Consider the following 18,333-nt stretch of genomic DNA (forward strand, 5'->3'; position numbering starts at 1 on the left):
AAGTAGGGAAAGGCAGGAGTGGTGGCACACGCCTTTAATCCCAGCATTGGGAGGCAGAGGCAGGTGGATCTCTGTGAGTTTGAGGCCAGCCTGGTCTATATAGTGAGTCCAGGACAGCCACAGCAACAGGATGGCTCTGTCTTGAAAAAACAAAGCAAAAAAGGAAAGTAGGGAGGATATGACTGCCAAGGAGACAGAAGGGGCAGTCTTGCCAGTTGATGGTGGAAAGTGTTGGGGACAGAGGTGGCTGCCCAGTGTCTTGGTCCCTCCCCATGCACTTACTCTATTGAGGTAGGTGGGGAAGCCGGCAGGGGTTGGCCGGGGACCCCAACCAGGCCGGGCACCGTGGTGGTACTGACTGGAGTGGGGCCAGGACCACAGGCCACTTCCACCCCACGCCATCCTCAGGCTGCCGAGCTACAAGCCTCAGCTGGATGCTCAGGTCTTGGCCGTGGCACCCCTTCCGGAAGCCCCAGCCAGGCCAAGCCCAGGTCATCTCAAGGTCCAGGTTCAGTTCCAGTCTTAGTAGCGGCCAACCTTGGCATCCCCGATGGCTCCCCAGACGTCAAAGACGAACTCGTCTGGGAACGCAAAGTCTCCGAGTCGCTCATCCAGGGCCTCTGCCAGTTCGTCTGGGTTCCGTTTGTCTTTCCCCAGCTCCACCATGGTGGCAGCTGTCAGGGAGGAGAAAGATGGAGGCGCAGATGGCATGAGGGGTAGAGGTGCAGGCTCAACTCAGCCTGACGAGACCCAGACGCCTGTCCCCACGTCCCAGGACGGCTGCCCCGACTCACCCAGCTCTGTGTCTCTGATGCCCATGTAGCTCTCTAGCAAGTCATCCACCTTCTCAATGGCCTTTTCCTCAAAGGCCGATGGCTAGGCAGGGTGGGGACAAGACAGCGTAATGTCAACTTGTGCCGTATTACACACCGAATGCCGCAGCGCTGGGGGCGGCACCCGGGGACTTGTTCCAGGCAACAACTCTACCAAGCAGCTGCATCCCAGCTATTTTCATTTGTTTTTCAAGACAGGGTTTCTCTGTGTAGCCTTGGCTGTCCTGGGCTTGCTTTGTAGACCAGGCTGGCCTCTTGCCTCCTGAGTGCTGGGGTTAAAAGTGTGTACTACCACACCCAGCTCCCCAGCTTTTTTTTTTTAAAGCATTTATTTTATGTGTAGGAGTGTTTTGCGTGCAATCTGTATGTGGATACATGTGGAAGTCAGCAGAGGACGCTGGATCCCCTGGAGCTGGAGCTAACAGGTGTGGGTTACTGGGTGGAGCCACCCGGTGTGGGTTCTGGAACTGAACCTGGGGCCTCTCCAAGGGCCACAAGTATGCTAAACTGCTGAGCTGTCCCTCTCTCCAGCCCCAACAACCAGAAATAATTATTCTTATTTTGAGAAACAGTCTATTACGTTTCCCAAGCTGGCTTTGAATACTAAATTCTTTCTCAGCTCCCAGGTGGCAGAGTCAAAGGTGCACGCTCACACTGGACTGGCATTCATAAATCTTCTTTTTTGTGACAAGGTCTTAAGGTCTGAGCTCCTTGAATGTGAAATCCTCCAGCTTGAAATTACATGCCTGGCTATGTCTTTTGTCTGTATCGCTAAAGTGCACTCTGACAAGAAGTTACTGTGACTCCTATTTTACAGGTAGAAAAACTAAGGCTCAGTTGCCCAAGGAAGGGCCCAACGCCAGGAAGAGGTAGATTTGAGCAGAGGTGCCCAGAGTCCCTCAGGTAATCAGAATGCTGCCACTGGCCCAAGGTGGCTCACTCACCAGATCCTCAACTGTGGCAGGGCCCCGAGATCGGAGCCGAAGGGTCCCTCGGCCAGTGCCCAGTTGTGGGCCTGAGCCATGGTGGCCACCCGCTGAGCGCTGACTGATCATATCTGTGGGAGGTAAGCAGAGTAAACACAGAACCCAGGCAGCCAGGCTTCGCACAGCCACCTCTCACCACATTCTGCAGGCTCCTCGGGATAGGGGCTGGGTTCTAGGAAGGCAGGACTTCGCATGGACAGAGAGGGGCAGCTGGGGGTCAGGAACAAAAGAAGCTAGAGAACGGAATGGAGGGAGGGAGCCTCTACTTGAGGGCTGAGGGCTGGGGAGAGGTGACTGTAGCTGCCGGGTCCCACATCAGCCCTTTCTAGCCATACCAGGGGTGCCTCAGGCCCATTCCTGGGAGTCAGTGAAGCCAGGTAGAAATAGGGGGCAGGGCATGGGAGCTGTACGGGCAGCCAAGCCTCATTTCTCCAGGCTGAGGGGGCTGGCCAGGGTTGGGGGCACTTGGCTGGGCTAATGGCTCCTGGAAGTTGGGGGTGGGGGTAACTTCCTTCAGGCTGGGCTGTCAGCCAGCAAACTCAGTCCTAGGGTAGGGTGGGGCTGTCCCCACTTTGCATTGCAGGCTTGGGTGCCACCTGCTGGTGGTTCCCAGTACTGCGACCCAAGTATTTCTCAAGAACTCAAGGTCATCCCAGTGGGTGGTCCAGGCGGCAGGGACTGCTCACCGAAGGCCTTCCGAGGTTCTGTGAGTTTGAGGGTGAAGGTGCGGCCTCGGGGCAGCTCCTTGAGGAGCCTGGCAACCTCATAATGCCGACAGCCCAGCAGGCTCTGCCCGTTGATGGCTTCAATCATGTCACCCACGCTGATGAGCTGGATGTGGTCAATCACACTGCCTTCCTTGATGCGCTGTGGAGGGGCAGGCATCAGCCCTCGAAGCTCCACCTTAGGTCCCATTATAGACCCTGAGCACTGACTAAGGGTGTGCCACCCACCCGGGCACCTTAATGAAGGCATAGCCGGCCCCGTTGTCGGTGATGGTGAGGCCCAGAGCATCCTCAGACTTGAACACTTCCACCTCTTTGCGCTGCCCCTTGACGTGGGCAAAGATGAAGTCCTCCAGCCCGATCTGGCCCCCCAGGAGCTTGTCCATGTCCACTTTATGGGTGTTGAGGGTGCAGAACATCACCTGCAGAGATTGGGCAAGAGGCTCAGTCCCTCCTCCTTCGGACCCCTTTCCTCACACTTGGGGGTTCATAACACATCCATATCCCAGGGGTTGGTGAAATCCAGAGCCAAGGCAAGGTCCACTAGTGCATCAGATACTACCAGTGGGACTTGTCCTGAAAAGAACGCCGTGCTACTCTGATATACAGTGAACACTCAATAAACGCTGAGGAATGAATGAAGGAGTCTAGATTCCCACCCAGTCTTCCTACCGCCCAGCTCCACTGTTGCCCCTCCCGTGGCTTCTCCATTTCTATCCTGGAGTCATTGTCTCCAGTGCATCATGGAGAAATATAAGCTGTTCCTGACCTCTGACACAAGCCTCCTGATGCTTTATGGGAAACCAGCTATCCCCTGTGGCCGCTAGCTAATCCTCCACAACCTCCCTGGATGCAGGCTACTTCAGACCTGACAGGAAATCAGCATCCGCACACCCACAACCTACTAGGATACGAGCCTCGCTGGGCCCGATGGGAACCTAGCATCCCAGGGAGGAGCACGAGCTCCGGCTCACAAGAACACACGCCCAGGCCTGTGGCTTGCCCTGGTCCCACGGGTACCTCCGCAGCTGGTAGTCTGAAGGCCTCAGCGATCTTGCCATAGAGCTCCTTGACATTGGTGAAGCCCTCGATGCGGCCCGTGGGGCTGCCGTGAGCCAGCTGGGTGTGGAACACGAGGCGAGGCCGGAGGGCAGCGGGAGGTGGGGGCAAGCCCATTTGGGATTCCCCTGCTCCAGTTCCACCCAGGGGCCCGGGCTCCCCAACTCCCAGCCCGCTCCGGCTTGGCTCCGCCTCCTCATTTTCCACCAGAGGAGGCGCTTTCTTCCGCCGCCCCAGTCCTAGTGGCATGAGCAGCCGGAAGTGGGGATGTGGCCAGGAGACCTGCAGAAAGGGAACCGGGCTTCACGTTCTGCGTTAACAGCCTTGGGTGCCATCCGTCACTACTACAGGGTCCCAACATGGCACAATACCACTACTGCATAAAGTTGTGTCGTGTGTGTGTGTGTGTGTGTGTGTGTGTGTGCGCGCGCGCGCGCACCGTTGAGGGCTTTACTCTCTTTTCCCCATGCTTGGCTAATGCTCGGGCACAGAGCTGCAGACCCTTGGCACAGTTAAATATATGGAAACTCTTGCTCCGCTGTATTGTTTAAGGAGTAATAACAAAAACTTCTGGCCATGCTCAGCACAGGTGCAAGGCTCTCCTGAGCCAGCCAGTCCCCCCTCCTCCTTCCTGGGGTTTGGTTTCGGCCTTGGACACGGGTACCCAAGCTGCATGCCTAGGTGGCTTCTTACTTTTTACTTTAAAACAGTTATCTCTTAGTTGTGTAGGTTGTCCTTGAACTTGCAGTCCTCCTGCCTCCGCCTCCACAACAGCTAGGATTGCAGGCCTATCCCAGCACATCTGCCTCACCAGAGTGTTTTTCATGTACAGTGGATTCAATGTGAGCACCCAGAACTGAGGGGAAGATGGAGGCCTGACTCCACACAGAACTCAGATGCTGGGGTGCAGCGTGGTGGACCACACATCTTAGCCCACATTAGAAGGAAGTCTCAGAGTGCACAGTAATGATCACTGCATTGGATAGATTACAAGGCCCTCCCTACCTACAGTGACCTCACCCACCCTCACTCCATCCTTAACGCGCCCTGCTCTAGCCACACCCACATAAACAGATAGTGGAAAGGAGGCTCAAGTTCTGGCCATTTGCCTTTGGTTTTAATTTCTCTGAGACAGGCTCTCACTCTGTAATCCAGGCTGGCCTAGAACTCACAACCTCCTGCCTTGGCTGATCAAGCGCTGGAAAGACAGATGGGCACCACCACACCCAGCTTCCTTTCATTTTTCTATCAACTTCAGTCATTAATGCTATGTGCAAGAAACCCGACTTCGATCCCCAGAATATATGTAAAACCCCAGAAGTGCTAACAAGACCTTGCAGTCCCAGAGCTGGGAAGAGAAGGGTCCCTGGGGTTCAAACCCAGCCTAGCCTACTTGGTGAGTTCCAGGCCAGTGAGAAAGCCTGCCTCAAAAGCTAAGGAAGAAGCCGGGCACACTAGCGCACATCCGTACATCCAGTACTCAGGGGGGCAGAGGCAGGCGGATCTCTATGAGTTCGAGTCTAGACTGGTCTACAAAGCGAGTCCAGGACAGCCAGGGCTACACAGAGAAACCCTGTCTCGAAACAAACCACAAACACCAAGGTGGGCGGCCAGCAGGATGGCTTGGTGGGTACAAGTCTGATCCCACATGCTAAGAGACAGCCTGCTCATACATGTTGTCACCTGACTGTTACATGTGCACTGTGTTTGTGCACCTACACATATATGTGCCCAGAATGCACACAGAATAAATAAACAAATGCAATAATAAAACACAGCCCAAAGTGGGCAGCTCCTGAGGAGTGACATCTGAGGCTGTCCTCCACACACATCAGCACCTGTGAACCAGAGACACTCGCAGAGGAAACAAACCCCTGAGTCCTTCTTTCAAAGCACACAGTGCATAGCCCTGCCACGCCCCCTTGGGGCAGGCAGGGATGACTAGTTCTGCTGATGAGTTCTAACAGGAAGAGACACGTGACACATCCCCATGGAAACATGTGATTCCTAAAGCAGTACTGCTCCTGGGCAGAGTGACCAGGAACGGCCATGGTGGTGACGTTATCCGGCTGCATGGTCCTAGTGACCGCAACTGTCTGAATGACTACGGCCCCCATAGCTCATGTACTCCATGCTTGGTTCATGTTGGACAAGAATGTTTTTAGAGGCTGGGCTTTGCTACCGCCCATGCCAGGCCCAGCCAGGATCTGTCTGTCTGTCTACTTGCTGCCTCTGAATAAACATAGGCTCACAGCTGCTGCTCCATCACCATGGCTGCCATGCTCCTACGATACCCATGGCTCACCCTATGAAACCGAAAGCAAGCCCTGGATTAATGCTTGCTCTTACAAGTTGCCTTGGTCAAGGTGTGTCTTCACAGCAGCAGGACAGACACATGGATTCTCTGGCAAGGTGATCGGATGTGTAGGAAGAGCAAAGGGCACCAAGCAGGCACAGGGTGCAGATGGTTCCACACTGAGGTAGGACTGTCATGAGCTGAGGCCAGAACTACAAGGTGACTATTGTCTCAAGAAGAAAACAAGGGCTAGGGAAATGGCTTAGTGGGCAAAGCTCAGTGTAAATAGGAGGACCTAAGTTCGGATCCCCAGAACCCACATAGCACTAGATGTGGTGACCCCAGCCTGCTAACAGTGAAAGGCAGAGACAGGAGAATCTTATCGTGGCCAGTCTGGTGTGTTGAGGCAACATGAGACTCTGTCTCAAACAAGCTGAAAAGTGAGGTTGTCATCTGACCTCCACATAGGCTCCAGGGCACACATGTGCCTGCACACACACACACACAAGCACATGTTGTGAAGCCAAGTCCTTGGCCATGGCAAGGACTAAGAAGGTAGAGGCAGGCAGATCTCTGTGACTTCAAGGCCAGCCTGGCCTCATATAGAGTTGCAAGCCAGCCAGAGCAACATAGAAAACTCCTGCTACTCCTCTCAGCCCCTGCGTGGCCTACTTTATGTTTATTTATTAGCTGTATGTGTGTGCATGGTATATGCTCACTTGTGTGTGCTCCTGTGCTCACAGAGGCCAAGGAAAGCTACGTGGTGTCCTCCATCACTCGCCACCTTGTTGCTTTGAGGCTTCTCACTGACCCTGGAGCACCTGGGTTGTTTTTCCCTGTGGCTATTCCGGCAGCCAGCAAGCCCCAGCGACACCAGTGCAGGCTCAGAACTCTGGTCCTCATGTCTGAGCAGCAGCACCTTCAGTACCAAGACACTTCCTCAGCTCTTCTCCCTTTTATTTCTTTTTTCTTTCTCCCTCTATCCTGCAAACAAATATTGGGAGGGGTACGTCCTATATTCATGCTCTTATTTTATTCATAATTAATTACTTTCTAAAATTGGGTTTCTCAGCCCAGTGTGGTGGTGCACACCTTTAATCCCAGCACTCTGGGAGGCAGAGGCAGGCAGATCTCTGTGAGTTTGAGGCCAGCCTGGTCTACACGGAGAGTTCCAGGACAGACAAATCCTGTCTTGAAAAAAACCAAACCAACTGAAGGAAGAAAAAAAAAAAGATTTCTCTCTGTAGTCCTGGAACTTAATTTCCAGAGTGCTGGGATTAAAGGGGCCTGTTATACTGTCCTGATTATTCTTGAATTCCTGGTGGCCCAGTGATCTCCCTGCCTCCCCCTGGACTATCAGCATGTGTCACCACACTCAGCCCTGACTGGAACACCATCCAGTTGTACAGGGTGCTCACTATGCTGCAGAAATAGTACGTATTGAGGTGACAAACAGGGTGAACTTCAGCACACAGCTGCCTACTGAGCTGTACCCCTACTTTGGCCACTGTCTCTGGAAAGAAAGGTGACTTTCTGATTTACTTACGAGAGCTACAACAAATCGGTTGGGGCTGATCATACACCACAGAACCTTGTAGTGGCAGTCAAAGAAGCTGGGCATGAGAGAGAAGCCCTGGGTCCCGTCTCTAGAACCTTCCTTCCCTGGCCTCCCACACGCAAATATCCAGGATAAGAATTTTCTAGGCAGACTGGAAACAGTGCAAAGGCCCTGTAGTAAAGTACTTACTAGGCACATCTTTGAATAGCGTGGCTGGAGTGGAGGGAGGAGGGGAGAGGGAGGGCAGTGCTGGGATGGGACCAGGCCTCCTACACACTAGGGAAACAATCACGAGGTACACACACCTGGCCCTGGTTTTCATTTTCAAGTCACTTGTCTGAAGCCAAAGAAACCACAACTCCCTCAAGGGTGCCTGGTGTGCAATCCCTTGAGGAAGCTCCTGTGGGCCTTGAAACCTATCACCTACCTCACCAGGGCTCAAGTAGCCCAGGCTGGCCTCAAACTTGCTAGGTAGCCGTGGTTGACACTGATCTTGTGAGCCACCTGCCTCACCCTCCTGAGTGCTGGGAACACAGGAGTACATCAGCAAACCTGGCTAAATTCATCTTTTATTATTTTGAGGCAGGGTCACACTAAGTAGCCCAGGCTTGCCTTCAACTCCTCAACGTCCATAACAAACTGTAGATCCTATGTACTAGGGACTCCTGTCGTCCCCAGGAGCTTCCCAGGTGGCAGGGTTCCGTGAGTTCCCTGCTCAAGCCGCCCTGCACCGTCTTCCCTCACCTACGCTAAAGGAGCCTCTGGGTCTTTAGGGTTTCTTTCATCATCCAGTTTCTTGTCAAGACAGCAGCCAAAATGACCCTATAAACAGTCACATCACTTCCCTCTCTGCCCCGCCCTCCCCCAGGAATCCCACTGACCTATGGCTGGCACACCTCCTCACTGCTCACTTAGGCCAGAGCTGTCTCGGGGTCTTTGTGCTCCACTGTCTCGGCCTCTCCTTCCCTCCCTCAGCTGGGACGGCTATTTTATGTCTTTGCCCACAGTCTGCTGCAGGGAGAGATCTGTGTGTCACTGATGTCTACCTCTCAGTGTGTGGAACAGTGGCGGGCGCGGAACAGTCACAGGTAAGTCACTGCTGGATGAGTGAGTGCCTTGTGTGGCTGAGGGGGAAGAGGCAGGACTGACCACTTCCTGGGACCATTTTGGACACTCATCCTGCTGTTCCCAGCACAGTGCCTGGGCAGGGGGACACAGCCTGACTTCTTGCTGTAGGGTTGCTACAGCGAGATAACCAATGGTGCCAAACACCCTCCTTGCACTCTTAATTGGTTTTTTTCATTAATTACCTGAATTTAGTGAATCCTCGCCCCATCCCCCTTTGGTTTTTCAAGACAGGGTTTCTCTGTGTAGCCCTGGCTGTCCTGGACTCGCTCTGTAGACCAGGGTGGCATCAAACTCACAGAGATCCACCTGCCTCTGCCTTCTGAGTGCTGGGATTAAAGGCGTGTGCTGCCACCACCACCTGGTCTTTTTTTTTTTAACTTAAAACATTTTGTTTACATGTACCTACTCTGCGTGTATGTGTGCACACCTCAGTGTATCGGTGTGAGAGAACAACCTGAACAACTTTCCTGAGTGCGTCCTGGAGGTCAAACTCAGGTCATCAAGTTTGGTGGCAATTGCCTTTACCCACTGAGCCATCTCACCTCCTAAGACTGTGTCCTGTGTTCTGTGTGTGGGCATGTGTACCTGAGCGGAGGTGCCTGCGAAGGCCAGAAGAACTCCACTTCCCGGTCCCCTAGATATGGAGTTATAAGCAGTGTAAGCTGCCAAACATGGGTGCTGGGAACCAAACTCAGGTCTTCTGTAAGAGTAGCTTTGGAGACAGGGTCTCTCTGTGTAGCCCTAGCTGTCCTCGGACTCAGAGATCCGCCTGTGCCACTGTGCCCAGCTGCAGCAAGCATTCTTAACTGCTGAATTACATCTTCAGCCCCTACTGTGTTCATTCATGGATGTGTGCGTACATGTGGAGGTTAAAGGTCAACCTTGGGTATGGTCTTCCAAGTGTCATCACTTTGTTTAAATGTGTGTGTGTGTGTGTGTGTGTGTGTGTGTGTGTGTGTATGTGTATGGAGAGATAGAGAGAGAGGCTGGAGAAATGGCTGAATAGTTACAAGCACTGACTACTTTTCCAATGGACCTGGGTTTGTGAATCCTAGCATCTATATGGCAGCTTACAACTGCCTCTAACTCATTTCAGAGAGGATCAGACCCCCTCCTGTGTGTGCAGATATGCATGCAGGCGACACACTCATACACATAAAGTACTCTGAGGCTAGGCTGCTCAACAACCATAGCTACACAGTGAAACCCATATCAAAGAAAAAACAAATCACATTTATTTATCTGTGTGCGTGTATGTTGCCACAGTGCACAAACAGAGGTCGTGGGAATCAATTCTCTCCTACCATGTTGGTCCCAAGGACCAAACTCAGGTCACAGGGGTGGCAACAGGTGCCTCTGCTTAGCCATCTTGCCAATGTGCCCACTCCTTCTGTACTGGGAGCTGAACTCAGGGCCTCACTAGGCAAGGGCTATACCACTAAGCGGGGCCCATACCCCCAGCCCCACTTTGTCTCTTTTAAGACAGAGTCTTTCCTGGGCCTGAGCTTTCCAATTAGGCCAGCTGACCAATGAGCCGGGTCTCCCTGTTTATGTCCCGGTGCTGAGTTAACAACTGTGAGGCACCATGCCTGGCATTTTCATGTGGGTTCAGACTGTCAAACTCAGCTGGCTCAGCAAGCACTTCACCAAGTGAGCCACCTCTATGGTCTGTGTGGCCCCTGGTGGGTTTTTTGTTTTTCCCAGAGACAGGGTTTCTCTGTGTATCCTGGACTCACTTTGTAGAACAGGCTGGCCTCCAACTCAGTGATCCACCTGCCTCTGCCTCCTGAGTGCTGGGATTAAAGTCATGCACCACCCCACCTCACCCCCCACCCCCCGCCCCGGCCTGGTGGTTTTGTTTTGAGGAGAATGAATAACTAATACATTAGTTCTGCAGACCCTGAGATGTGGTGTGGTGGCCTGGATTCAAGCCTCACCCTCGTCACTTAACAGTGGCATGAGCAGAGCCAAGTTCCATGAGGCCCCAGTTTTCCCATCTGAAAACTTGGCAGAATTCACGTCGCTGGGGAACTTCTGGGAGGGACTCCAAAGACAGTGCTGCATGCGACCTGTTTGGTTACTTAGCTCACCACTTGAGGAAGTGTTATTATTTACAAGTGATGGGAACAGAAGCTGGTACCTTTTATCTGCTAGGACAGCGCTCTACCTACTGAGCCACACCCCCTCCCCCATCCCTCACTGATGGATTCTAGGCCGGGGCTGCACTGCTGACTCTGCCTACAGACTGTTCAAGTCTTTATTGCTGTAACATTGTCCCTTCCCTGGCCCAGGAGAAGCCCAGTTCCTATGCCTGGCAAGGCCTATCCAGACTTCTCCAGGCAGCTGGCTTGCCCTAGCCCACTGGAGCACCTCCCATGGGCCACGGGACTCAGGCCTATGAACTTAGTTATATACTATCCTGACCTCATCTTCCAACCTCATGGCTGTTGTTTTTCTTTGTGTCTCTGTTTTTTGAATGTGTATGAGAGCTCTGCTGTGTGTCTGCGTACCACTAGTGTGCCTGGTGCCTGCAGAGGTCAAGGAGGGAATTACAGGTAAGAGATGGTCACAGCCTACCATGTGGGTGCTGGGCACTGAACTCTCTGAGCCATCTCTGCAGCCCCTGTGTCTCTACTTAAAAACGCAAACCAGATGGGATCCCTCCTCTGTGTCCGATCTGACAAATGGGATTCCACCGTATAGGGGCAAACTCCAAAAAAAATACAAAATAAAATATGCGTCCTGTGTACCATCTCTCCCTGCATTCCCTGCGTCGGCTTTTCTACACTTTGCTCTGCCCTGGGGTTGAGTGGGATCTCCACAGCGCAAAGGGCATCCTGTTCCAGAAGCCCAGTGAGGGCCCCAGTTACTTCCTTGTCTGTTCCTCACTAGAAGGCAGGAAATTCCTGCATTTATAGGACAGTTTCCTCCAAGCAAAATACGGTGCCTGGCACAGTGGTTGCTCAGTATTTGTGATTGGGGGGTGTAGCCTAGCAGTATGTGAGGGTTCGCCGAGGGCTGGGTTGCAGAACGAGTGTCTTATGTCCCTGACCGACTGTGGCCCAAACGCCCTCACCAAGCCTGCTAGAGCGGTAAGTGTGAGCACCTAGTCCGTATGCAATGAGCTGAAGGGAAGTCGGTTGGATGGATTTCCGGAGTCCAGCACTTTCATCCCCAAAAGGGCCTGAAACTTAGCAAGCCTGTGGTCACAGCCAAGTGGGGGGGAGCAGGAAGCAAGGAAAGGGGCTGTTCCTGTGGCTCAGATAGCGCCTGGCTTAGGGGACACCACACCTGGTCCCTCCCTCCTAAGAGCCAGCACAGTTCTGCTTCGGGGAGCAGGGCAGGAGGCCTCTGATTCATTCTTGAAAAACCGGATCCTGAAGGTTTCAGTTCTCCAGTGTTTCCGGGGCGGGGGCTGAGGGGCGTGAACGCACAGCCTGCCCGGTCTCGGCCACCGTAGCCCCGTAGCCCCGCTCCCCAAACTCCTAGGCACTTCTCTTCACAGAAAGAGTGGTCAGGGTCGGTGGAGAGGGATCGGGATTAAATGACCCATCGTGTTTGGGCCTTGCCTCTCCTACTCAGAGAAGGGACAGAAGGGATAGGAGGGCAACTTGGAAACTGGCCAGTGACCTGTGGGCGCAAGGAGGAAAGCAACAACCAGCAGGTGCGGCTCCGGAGTGAATTCGGGGGTCGGCGGTGGGCTGGTTAGGGACGCCTGGTATCTGGGACTAGTCCCTGGCCTCAAAGGGTACAAGCCCCTCATTCCCCATTGGGTACTTATTAGCTCTGTGACCTTGACTACGCCACTCCACCTCACCGGCACCGATGCCTCACTTTTAAAAGAAGTTAACCGCCCCTCCCAGGAGGGTGTTTTGATTCAACGCTGTGCACCGTCGGACGAGGAAACGCTGGGTCCAAGCTAGCGATGGGGGGAGGGGAGGGGAGAGGTCATCAAACTATTACTGCGGCTGTTATTGTTATCCAGACCTGGGTGGTCACTGTGTCCTCGCGGCCAGCTCTGGGCAGAGGCCTGGGAGGGGTCGGGAACACTGACCCACCACCAAGAGGGAGCGTCCCGGGAGCAGAGAGCAGGGGCGGACCGGAGGCTCCGGCCGGCGGGGAGGGGGTCCGTGTTTGGGGTCCCGACCCGGCCAACCCCACCCCGCCGCCACGGCTCCCCACCGTGCGGGGGACACTCACCTGCGCCGCCGCCGCCACCCCGCGCGCCCCGCTTGGTCCTCTGGAAACTCCGCCCGGCTTCTCCGTCGGTCTCCGGGACCTGGGCGGGGCCGGCGTCCCGAGCGGACCAATCAGCGGCGGCCGTCCTCACTCGTAGCCAATGGGCGCCTGCCGTCGGGACGCTCCAGAGGGATCCCTCCGCCGCGCCTCGGACCTCCCCCCACCGTGAGCGCAGTGGTCCAACCTTACTCGGTCCAAATGGCGGCGGGCTGAACCATTGCGGGGCTGCGCGGGTGGGCGGACGGGTGGACCGGGAGGGGAGCTTTCAGTAAGAGTCAGATGACGGGGTTTGGAAGACTGCTCTGTTTCTTCCAGGAAAGCGCGCTTTTTGGGAGGTCAGCGAAGGCTCCTTCCCCGCCCCCCACCCCGAGGGCAGCCCCCAGCCCAGCATCCCTCCCAGAAAGATGCTTTCATTCCAGTGGATGGACTGCAGTGAATAGGGAGGGTCCCGCGCGTCTCTGCTTCTTCCACTCTGCACAATAGACAAAGGCAATCGTGCATTCATTCAATCTTTCAATATTTAAGTGCCCCTGCCCGGTGCCAGGCTCGGTCCTATCTCTACAGACACATGGGCTGGAGTATGCGCAACGTCGAATGCAGGGTGTGGAAAGGCCCCGTAGCTGCACAGAGAGCTACAGAGCAATTTGCTAGCAAAGCCATGTAAGAAGACAGTGTGGGACATATCAGAACAATCGATTTTACTGTGCGGTATCGAAGATGGTGACCAACCAGTCCAGGTATCTACCCTCGCGGGAAATTGACTCTATTCACTTTTTTTTTTTTGAGACAGGGTTTCTCTGTGTAGCCTTGGCTGTCCAGGAACTCACTCTGCAGACCAGGCTGGCCTCGAACTGAGAGCCCCTCCTGCCTCTGCCTCCCTGAGTGCTGGGAGTAAAGGTGTGCGCCACCACCGCCCCAGTGTATTTAACCCGCCCCCCTTTTTTTCCTTCCTGAGTGCTCTAAAGTTGAGCCTCCTCCCAGTGCCTCCTCATCTTGTACTAGGAATCAAACCATAATCTTATGCATGCTGACCAAGTGCTCAGGGCTGAGCCACTGTCACTAGTGGACTGTGGGGCTGACAATCTACCCTCCAAGCCACGTCTCTTGCTTGCCTTTTATGGATTTATCTCCAAATCTCCATTTAACCCTGAGCTTCCTGTGGGCACACCTTGTCAACCACTTTCATACCTCCACACACATACCTGCACGCATGTGTACACACACACGCGCACACACAGGGGAAGGGAGGGAGAAAGGGAGAGAGTGTGTGTGTCTGGAAATGGCTTGTGTCTTTAAAACCTCCAAGCCCTGTCCCATTGACACACCTTCTTTAACAAGGCCACGCCTCCTGAGCCTTCCTAAACAGTTCCATTAACTGGGGACTCCCTCCCCCCCCACCCCACCCCCACCCCCCGTTTTGTTTGTTTTTGTTTTTAGAGAGAGTTTCTCTCTGTAACAGCCCTGGCTGTGCTGGAACTCGCTCTGTAGACCAGGCTGGCCTCAAACTCACTGAGATCCACCTGCCTTAGCCTCTCAAGCGCTGGGATTAAAGGCCTGCGGCGCCACACCTGGCAGTGAGGGGACCACATATTAAAACACGTGAAACTGTGGGGGTCATTGTCATTCAAAGTACCACATTCCATTCTCTGGGCCCCTTAAGCTTGTAGCCGTATCATAATGCAAAATGCATGTCATCCAATTCAAAAGTCCTTGTAGTCTGTAGCAGTGTCAACAGAGTTTAAAAGTCCAAAGTTCTCTTCTGAGACTCAAGGAAATCTCTTAACTGTAACCCTCTGTAAAACCAAAAAGCAAATTTCAGTAGTCTGTAACAGTGTCAACTGAGTTTAAAAGTCCAAAGTCTCTTCTGAGACTCAAGGAAATCTCTTAACTGTAACCTTCTGTAAAACCAAAAAGCAAATTTCATACTTCCTACATCCAGTGGCACAGAGTATACGTTACCATTCCAAAAGGGAGGAGAAGGGCATTATGGGAAATACTGGACTAAACCAAGATCAAAAAAAACCCAGCAGGGCAAGCTCTAAACCCGGTCGCCCCATGTCTGATGTCAAAGACCTTAGCTAGATCCACGCTCCAGCTCTGTTGCCTGCAACAGTGATTCTATTTCTTAAAATTATCTTTTATTCTTCTCTCACACATCACATCCTGACTGCAGCTCTCCCCACTCCACTTCTCCCAGCCCCTCCCTACCTCCTCCCGCTCCCCCAGATCAACTCCTCCTCTGTTCCTCTTAGAAGAAGAAGAGGGGGAGGGGGAGGAGGGGGAGGAGGGGGAGGGGGAGGAGGAGGCGGCCTCCTAGGGATCTCCAGTAAGCATGGCCACACAGGATACAAAAAGACTGGCCACAAACCCTCATGTCATGGCTGGATGTAGCAACCCAGTAGGGGAAAAGAGTGCCAAGCTTAGGCAAAAATGTCAGAGACACCCCTTTACCACTATTGATAGTCTCACAAGGACACCAGACTCTAAAATTATAAGGTATATGCAATGCCGGGCAGTGTTGGCGCACGCCTTTAATCCCAGCACTTGGGAGGCAGAGGCAGGCAGATCTCTGTGAGTTCGAGGCCAGCCTGGTCTACAGAGCGAGTTCCAAGACAGCCAGAGCTGTTAAACAGAGAAACCTTGTCTCTGAGAAGGAAAAAAAAAAAAAAAAAGGTATATGCAGAGGATGTAGCTCAGAACCATACCGGGATTGTGTTAAGTGCTTCAGTCTCTGTGAGTCCCTATGAGCGCTGCTTAGTCGACTCTGGCTGTGTTCTCCTGCGGTCTTAGACCCTCGGGCTCCTATCATCCTTCCTGCTCCTGTTCTTCAGGGTTCCCCTGGTTAAACCTAGTGCAGCAGTGATTTAAATACAGTCAGGCTGACAATGAAGACGGGCCAGCACAATTCCGCCTTTTGTCAAAATGACGGCACATTAAATAGTAACAACAGTCCACCCTCCGCACCTCGGTCTACTTCAGCTCACATGCACAAATCCTTTAGTTCATCTCTAAAACGCCCCTACGCCTTCCAAGTCCCAGCTCTGTTCTAAAGCCCAAACGGTTGGTTGGTTGGTTTGAGACAGGGGTTTGTCTGTAGACCAGGCTGCCCTCTCACTCACAGCGATCCGCCTGCCTCTGCCTCCCTGAGTGCTGGGATTACAGGAGTGCGCCACTGCGCCCAGCTCAAAGTGTCTTCTAAGACCAGTCTACACTGCGAGCCTGATGTGGTTTGAATGCGAAATATTCCCTATAGGGTCGTGTTTGAATACTTGGTCGCCGGCTGGGGGTTCTGGAGCCCTTGGAGGTGGTGGCCTTGCTGGAGGAAGCCTGCTCCACTAGTGCTGCAAGACTGTCACCCTCCTGCTGTTAGGTCTTCCGTGAACTGTGAGCCAAAATTAACCCTTTGTCACTTAACTTGTTTTTGTCGGGATATTTTTATCACAGAAACTAAGACAGAACCTGTATAAAGCAAGTCAACACTTAACGATGTATGTGGCTGCACAGAGTCAACCTTCTCCTTCCAAGAGGGAGGAGTGGGAACGTACCAGGAAAAAAATGGCTCAAAGTGAATCAAAGGCAAGAAGGAAAACGCGAAACCCTTGCAAGCATCTGGGCTCCACAGGACCTGGGTAGCCGGGCCTCCCCATTCTGCGGCCTTGCTCACTCACCCTCTGCCCTGGGCTAGCATTGCTCCACACTTAGAGCGCAGTCCTGCCGGCTCCGATGCTCTGGAGTCTCCGCTGCAAGGTTGCTTCACCTTCCCAGCCTTACTCAGAAGCTTCTCGAGGCTTCCTTCTGGAGAACCAGATTCTGCCACACATTTCCTGGCCTCAGTTGCTTTCTGTAACCTTGGCCAAGCCTCTGTGGCCCACTAACTCTTGTCGTTTGCATAAACGTTAAACCAGTCCCGTGTAGATAAATGCTTCAAGGTGCCAGTGCCAGCGTTATATGTAGCCCGTCCCTACCTGGTGGCTTAGACCACGAAGAAAACAGTTGTATTGGCCTTTATGTGCCTTCCAGGCTGACCCTGAGGGAACACTTCCTTGTGTGGCCATTTGGGAACTCATGTGTCTTAGTTACTGTCCTGTCGCTTGGAAAAGACACCATGACCATGGCAACTTTTTTTTTAATTAATTAATTTGCTTTTTTTTTTTAACTGTATCTGAGTGTTTTATCTGCATGTACACCTGCAGGTCAAAAGAGGCCATCAGATCCCAGTATAGATGGTTGTGAGCCACCATGTGGTTGCTGGGATTTGAACTCATAACCTTCAGCCTCCATGGCAACTCTTACTGAAGAGAGTATTTAATTGGGGCTGGCTTACAGTTTCTGAAGTTTAGTCCATTGTCATCATGGCAGAGTGCATGGCAGGCTTGGTGCTGGAGAAGTGGTTGAGAGCCACATGAGAGAGAGAAGAAGAAGAAGAGGAGGAAGAGGAGGAAGAGGAGGAGGAGGAAGAGAGAGGGAGGGGGAAAGGGAGGGAGAAAGGGGAGCAAGCCTGGCCCGGTATGGGTTTTTTGAAACCTCAAAACCCACCCCCTCTTAATCCTTTTAATCCTTTCAAATAGTACCACTCCCTGGTGACTAAGCATTCAGATATATAAGCCTATCGGGGCCATTCTTACCCAGACCACCACACTGTGTAACAGTATGCTCAGTTTGGGCTCTCTCTCTCTCTCTCTCTCTCTCTCTCTCTCTCTCTCTCTCTCTCTCTCCAAAAGAATTTGAGGGTTGTTTGTTTGTTTGTTTTTGCTTTTTGGTTGTTTCTCTTGTAGTCTTGGCTGTCCTGGACTTGTTTTGTAGATCAGGCCGGCCTCGAACTCACAGAGATCCACCTGCCTCTGCCTCCCTAGTGCTGGGGTTAAATAGTGCTGGGAGCTGGTGTGGTGTGGTGACGCAAGCACTTGGGAGGCAGAGGCAGGCAGATCACTGTGAGTTCGGGGCCAACCTGGTCTACAAAGTGAATCTAAGACAGCCAAGGCTACACAGAGAAATCCCAGTCTCAAAAAACAAAACAAACAAACAAAAAAAGAGTGTTGGGAGTGAGTGGATTTAAAGCCACATCCAGCTTAAAAAGAATTTGAGTTTTCAAAAGCTGAAGCCTTCAGTTGGTAAGGTCTGAGTATAGAGCAGGAGGCAGGCTAGGAGGGGTCTTTTTAACCGGTCTGGTCTCTTTCAATGAACCCTGTTTACAGCTGTTTTCTCTTTGCTTTCGTTGTGTGCAACTCCTTTCCCCATCAAAACAATAATTTTCATGTCTTTCTGCTTTACTTCCTGCTTCCGAGCACTGTAATGCTGGAGAAGAGCAGCGAGCAGGAACCACACCACAGCTTGAATGCTATCCTGGCTGGAAGCGTTAGGTGATTACATTTTAATTCAGCCTCACTCACGTGTTTAGCTATAATACAGTTGCAGTCTTTGCCAAAATGTAACCAAATGCCTGTGGCCCCTTCCCAGGAGGTTTCCTGTTCCTCTCTGAAACTGCATTTGCACTGTTTTTACTGTCCAC

General features: G+C 52.9%; 1 protein-coding gene across 2 annotated transcripts; it reads right to left on the reverse strand.

Annotated features, from left to right (window-relative positions):
* Positions 1-19: 19 nt before the first annotated feature.
* GIPC1 (GIPC PDZ domain containing family member 1) lies at positions 20-12,906 on the reverse strand. Of its 2 annotated transcripts, none has more exons than XM_084755681.1 (7): positions 12,786-12,906; positions 3,565-3,885; positions 2,781-2,966; positions 2,506-2,686; positions 1,778-1,890; positions 795-876; positions 20-674 (listed from the first exon to the last, which is right to left on the reverse strand). In XM_084755681.1, exons 2-7 carry the CDS (start codon positions 3,850-3,852, stop codon positions 523-525), a joined length of 1,002 nt encoding a protein of 333 aa, XP_084611807.1. In that variant the 5' UTR covers positions 3,853-3,885; positions 12,786-12,906; the 3' UTR covers positions 20-522. The 2 variants fall into 2 exon arrangements, with proteins under 2 accessions (XP_084611807.1, XP_084611808.1); XM_084755682.1 differs by lacking the exon at positions 12,786-12,906 and adding an exon at positions 4,713-4,736.
* Between the last annotated feature and the right edge of the window lie 5,427 nt (positions 12,907-18,333).

This window comes from Acomys minous, assembly GCF_964271855.1.
Source record: "Acomys minous genome assembly, chromosome: 14".
Taxonomy (NCBI): domain Eukaryota; kingdom Metazoa; phylum Chordata; class Mammalia; order Rodentia; family Muridae; genus Acomys; species Acomys minous.

Bases quoted from the DNA above. Each gene is read 5' to 3' on its own strand.
- GIPC1 (XM_084755681.1), bottom strand. From the start codon at position 3,852: ATGCCACTAGGACTGGGGCGGCGGAAGAAAGCGCCTCCTCTGGTGGAA. The intron at 2,967-3,564 runs GTACCCGTGGGA...CAATCTCTGCAG, and splicing joins TCAGACTACCAGCTGCGGAG to GTGATGTTCTGCACCCTCAA. The intron at 1,891-2,505 runs GTGAGCAGTCCC...TACCTCCCACAG, and splicing joins AGAACCTCGGAAGGCCTTCG to ATATGATCAGTCAGCGCTCA.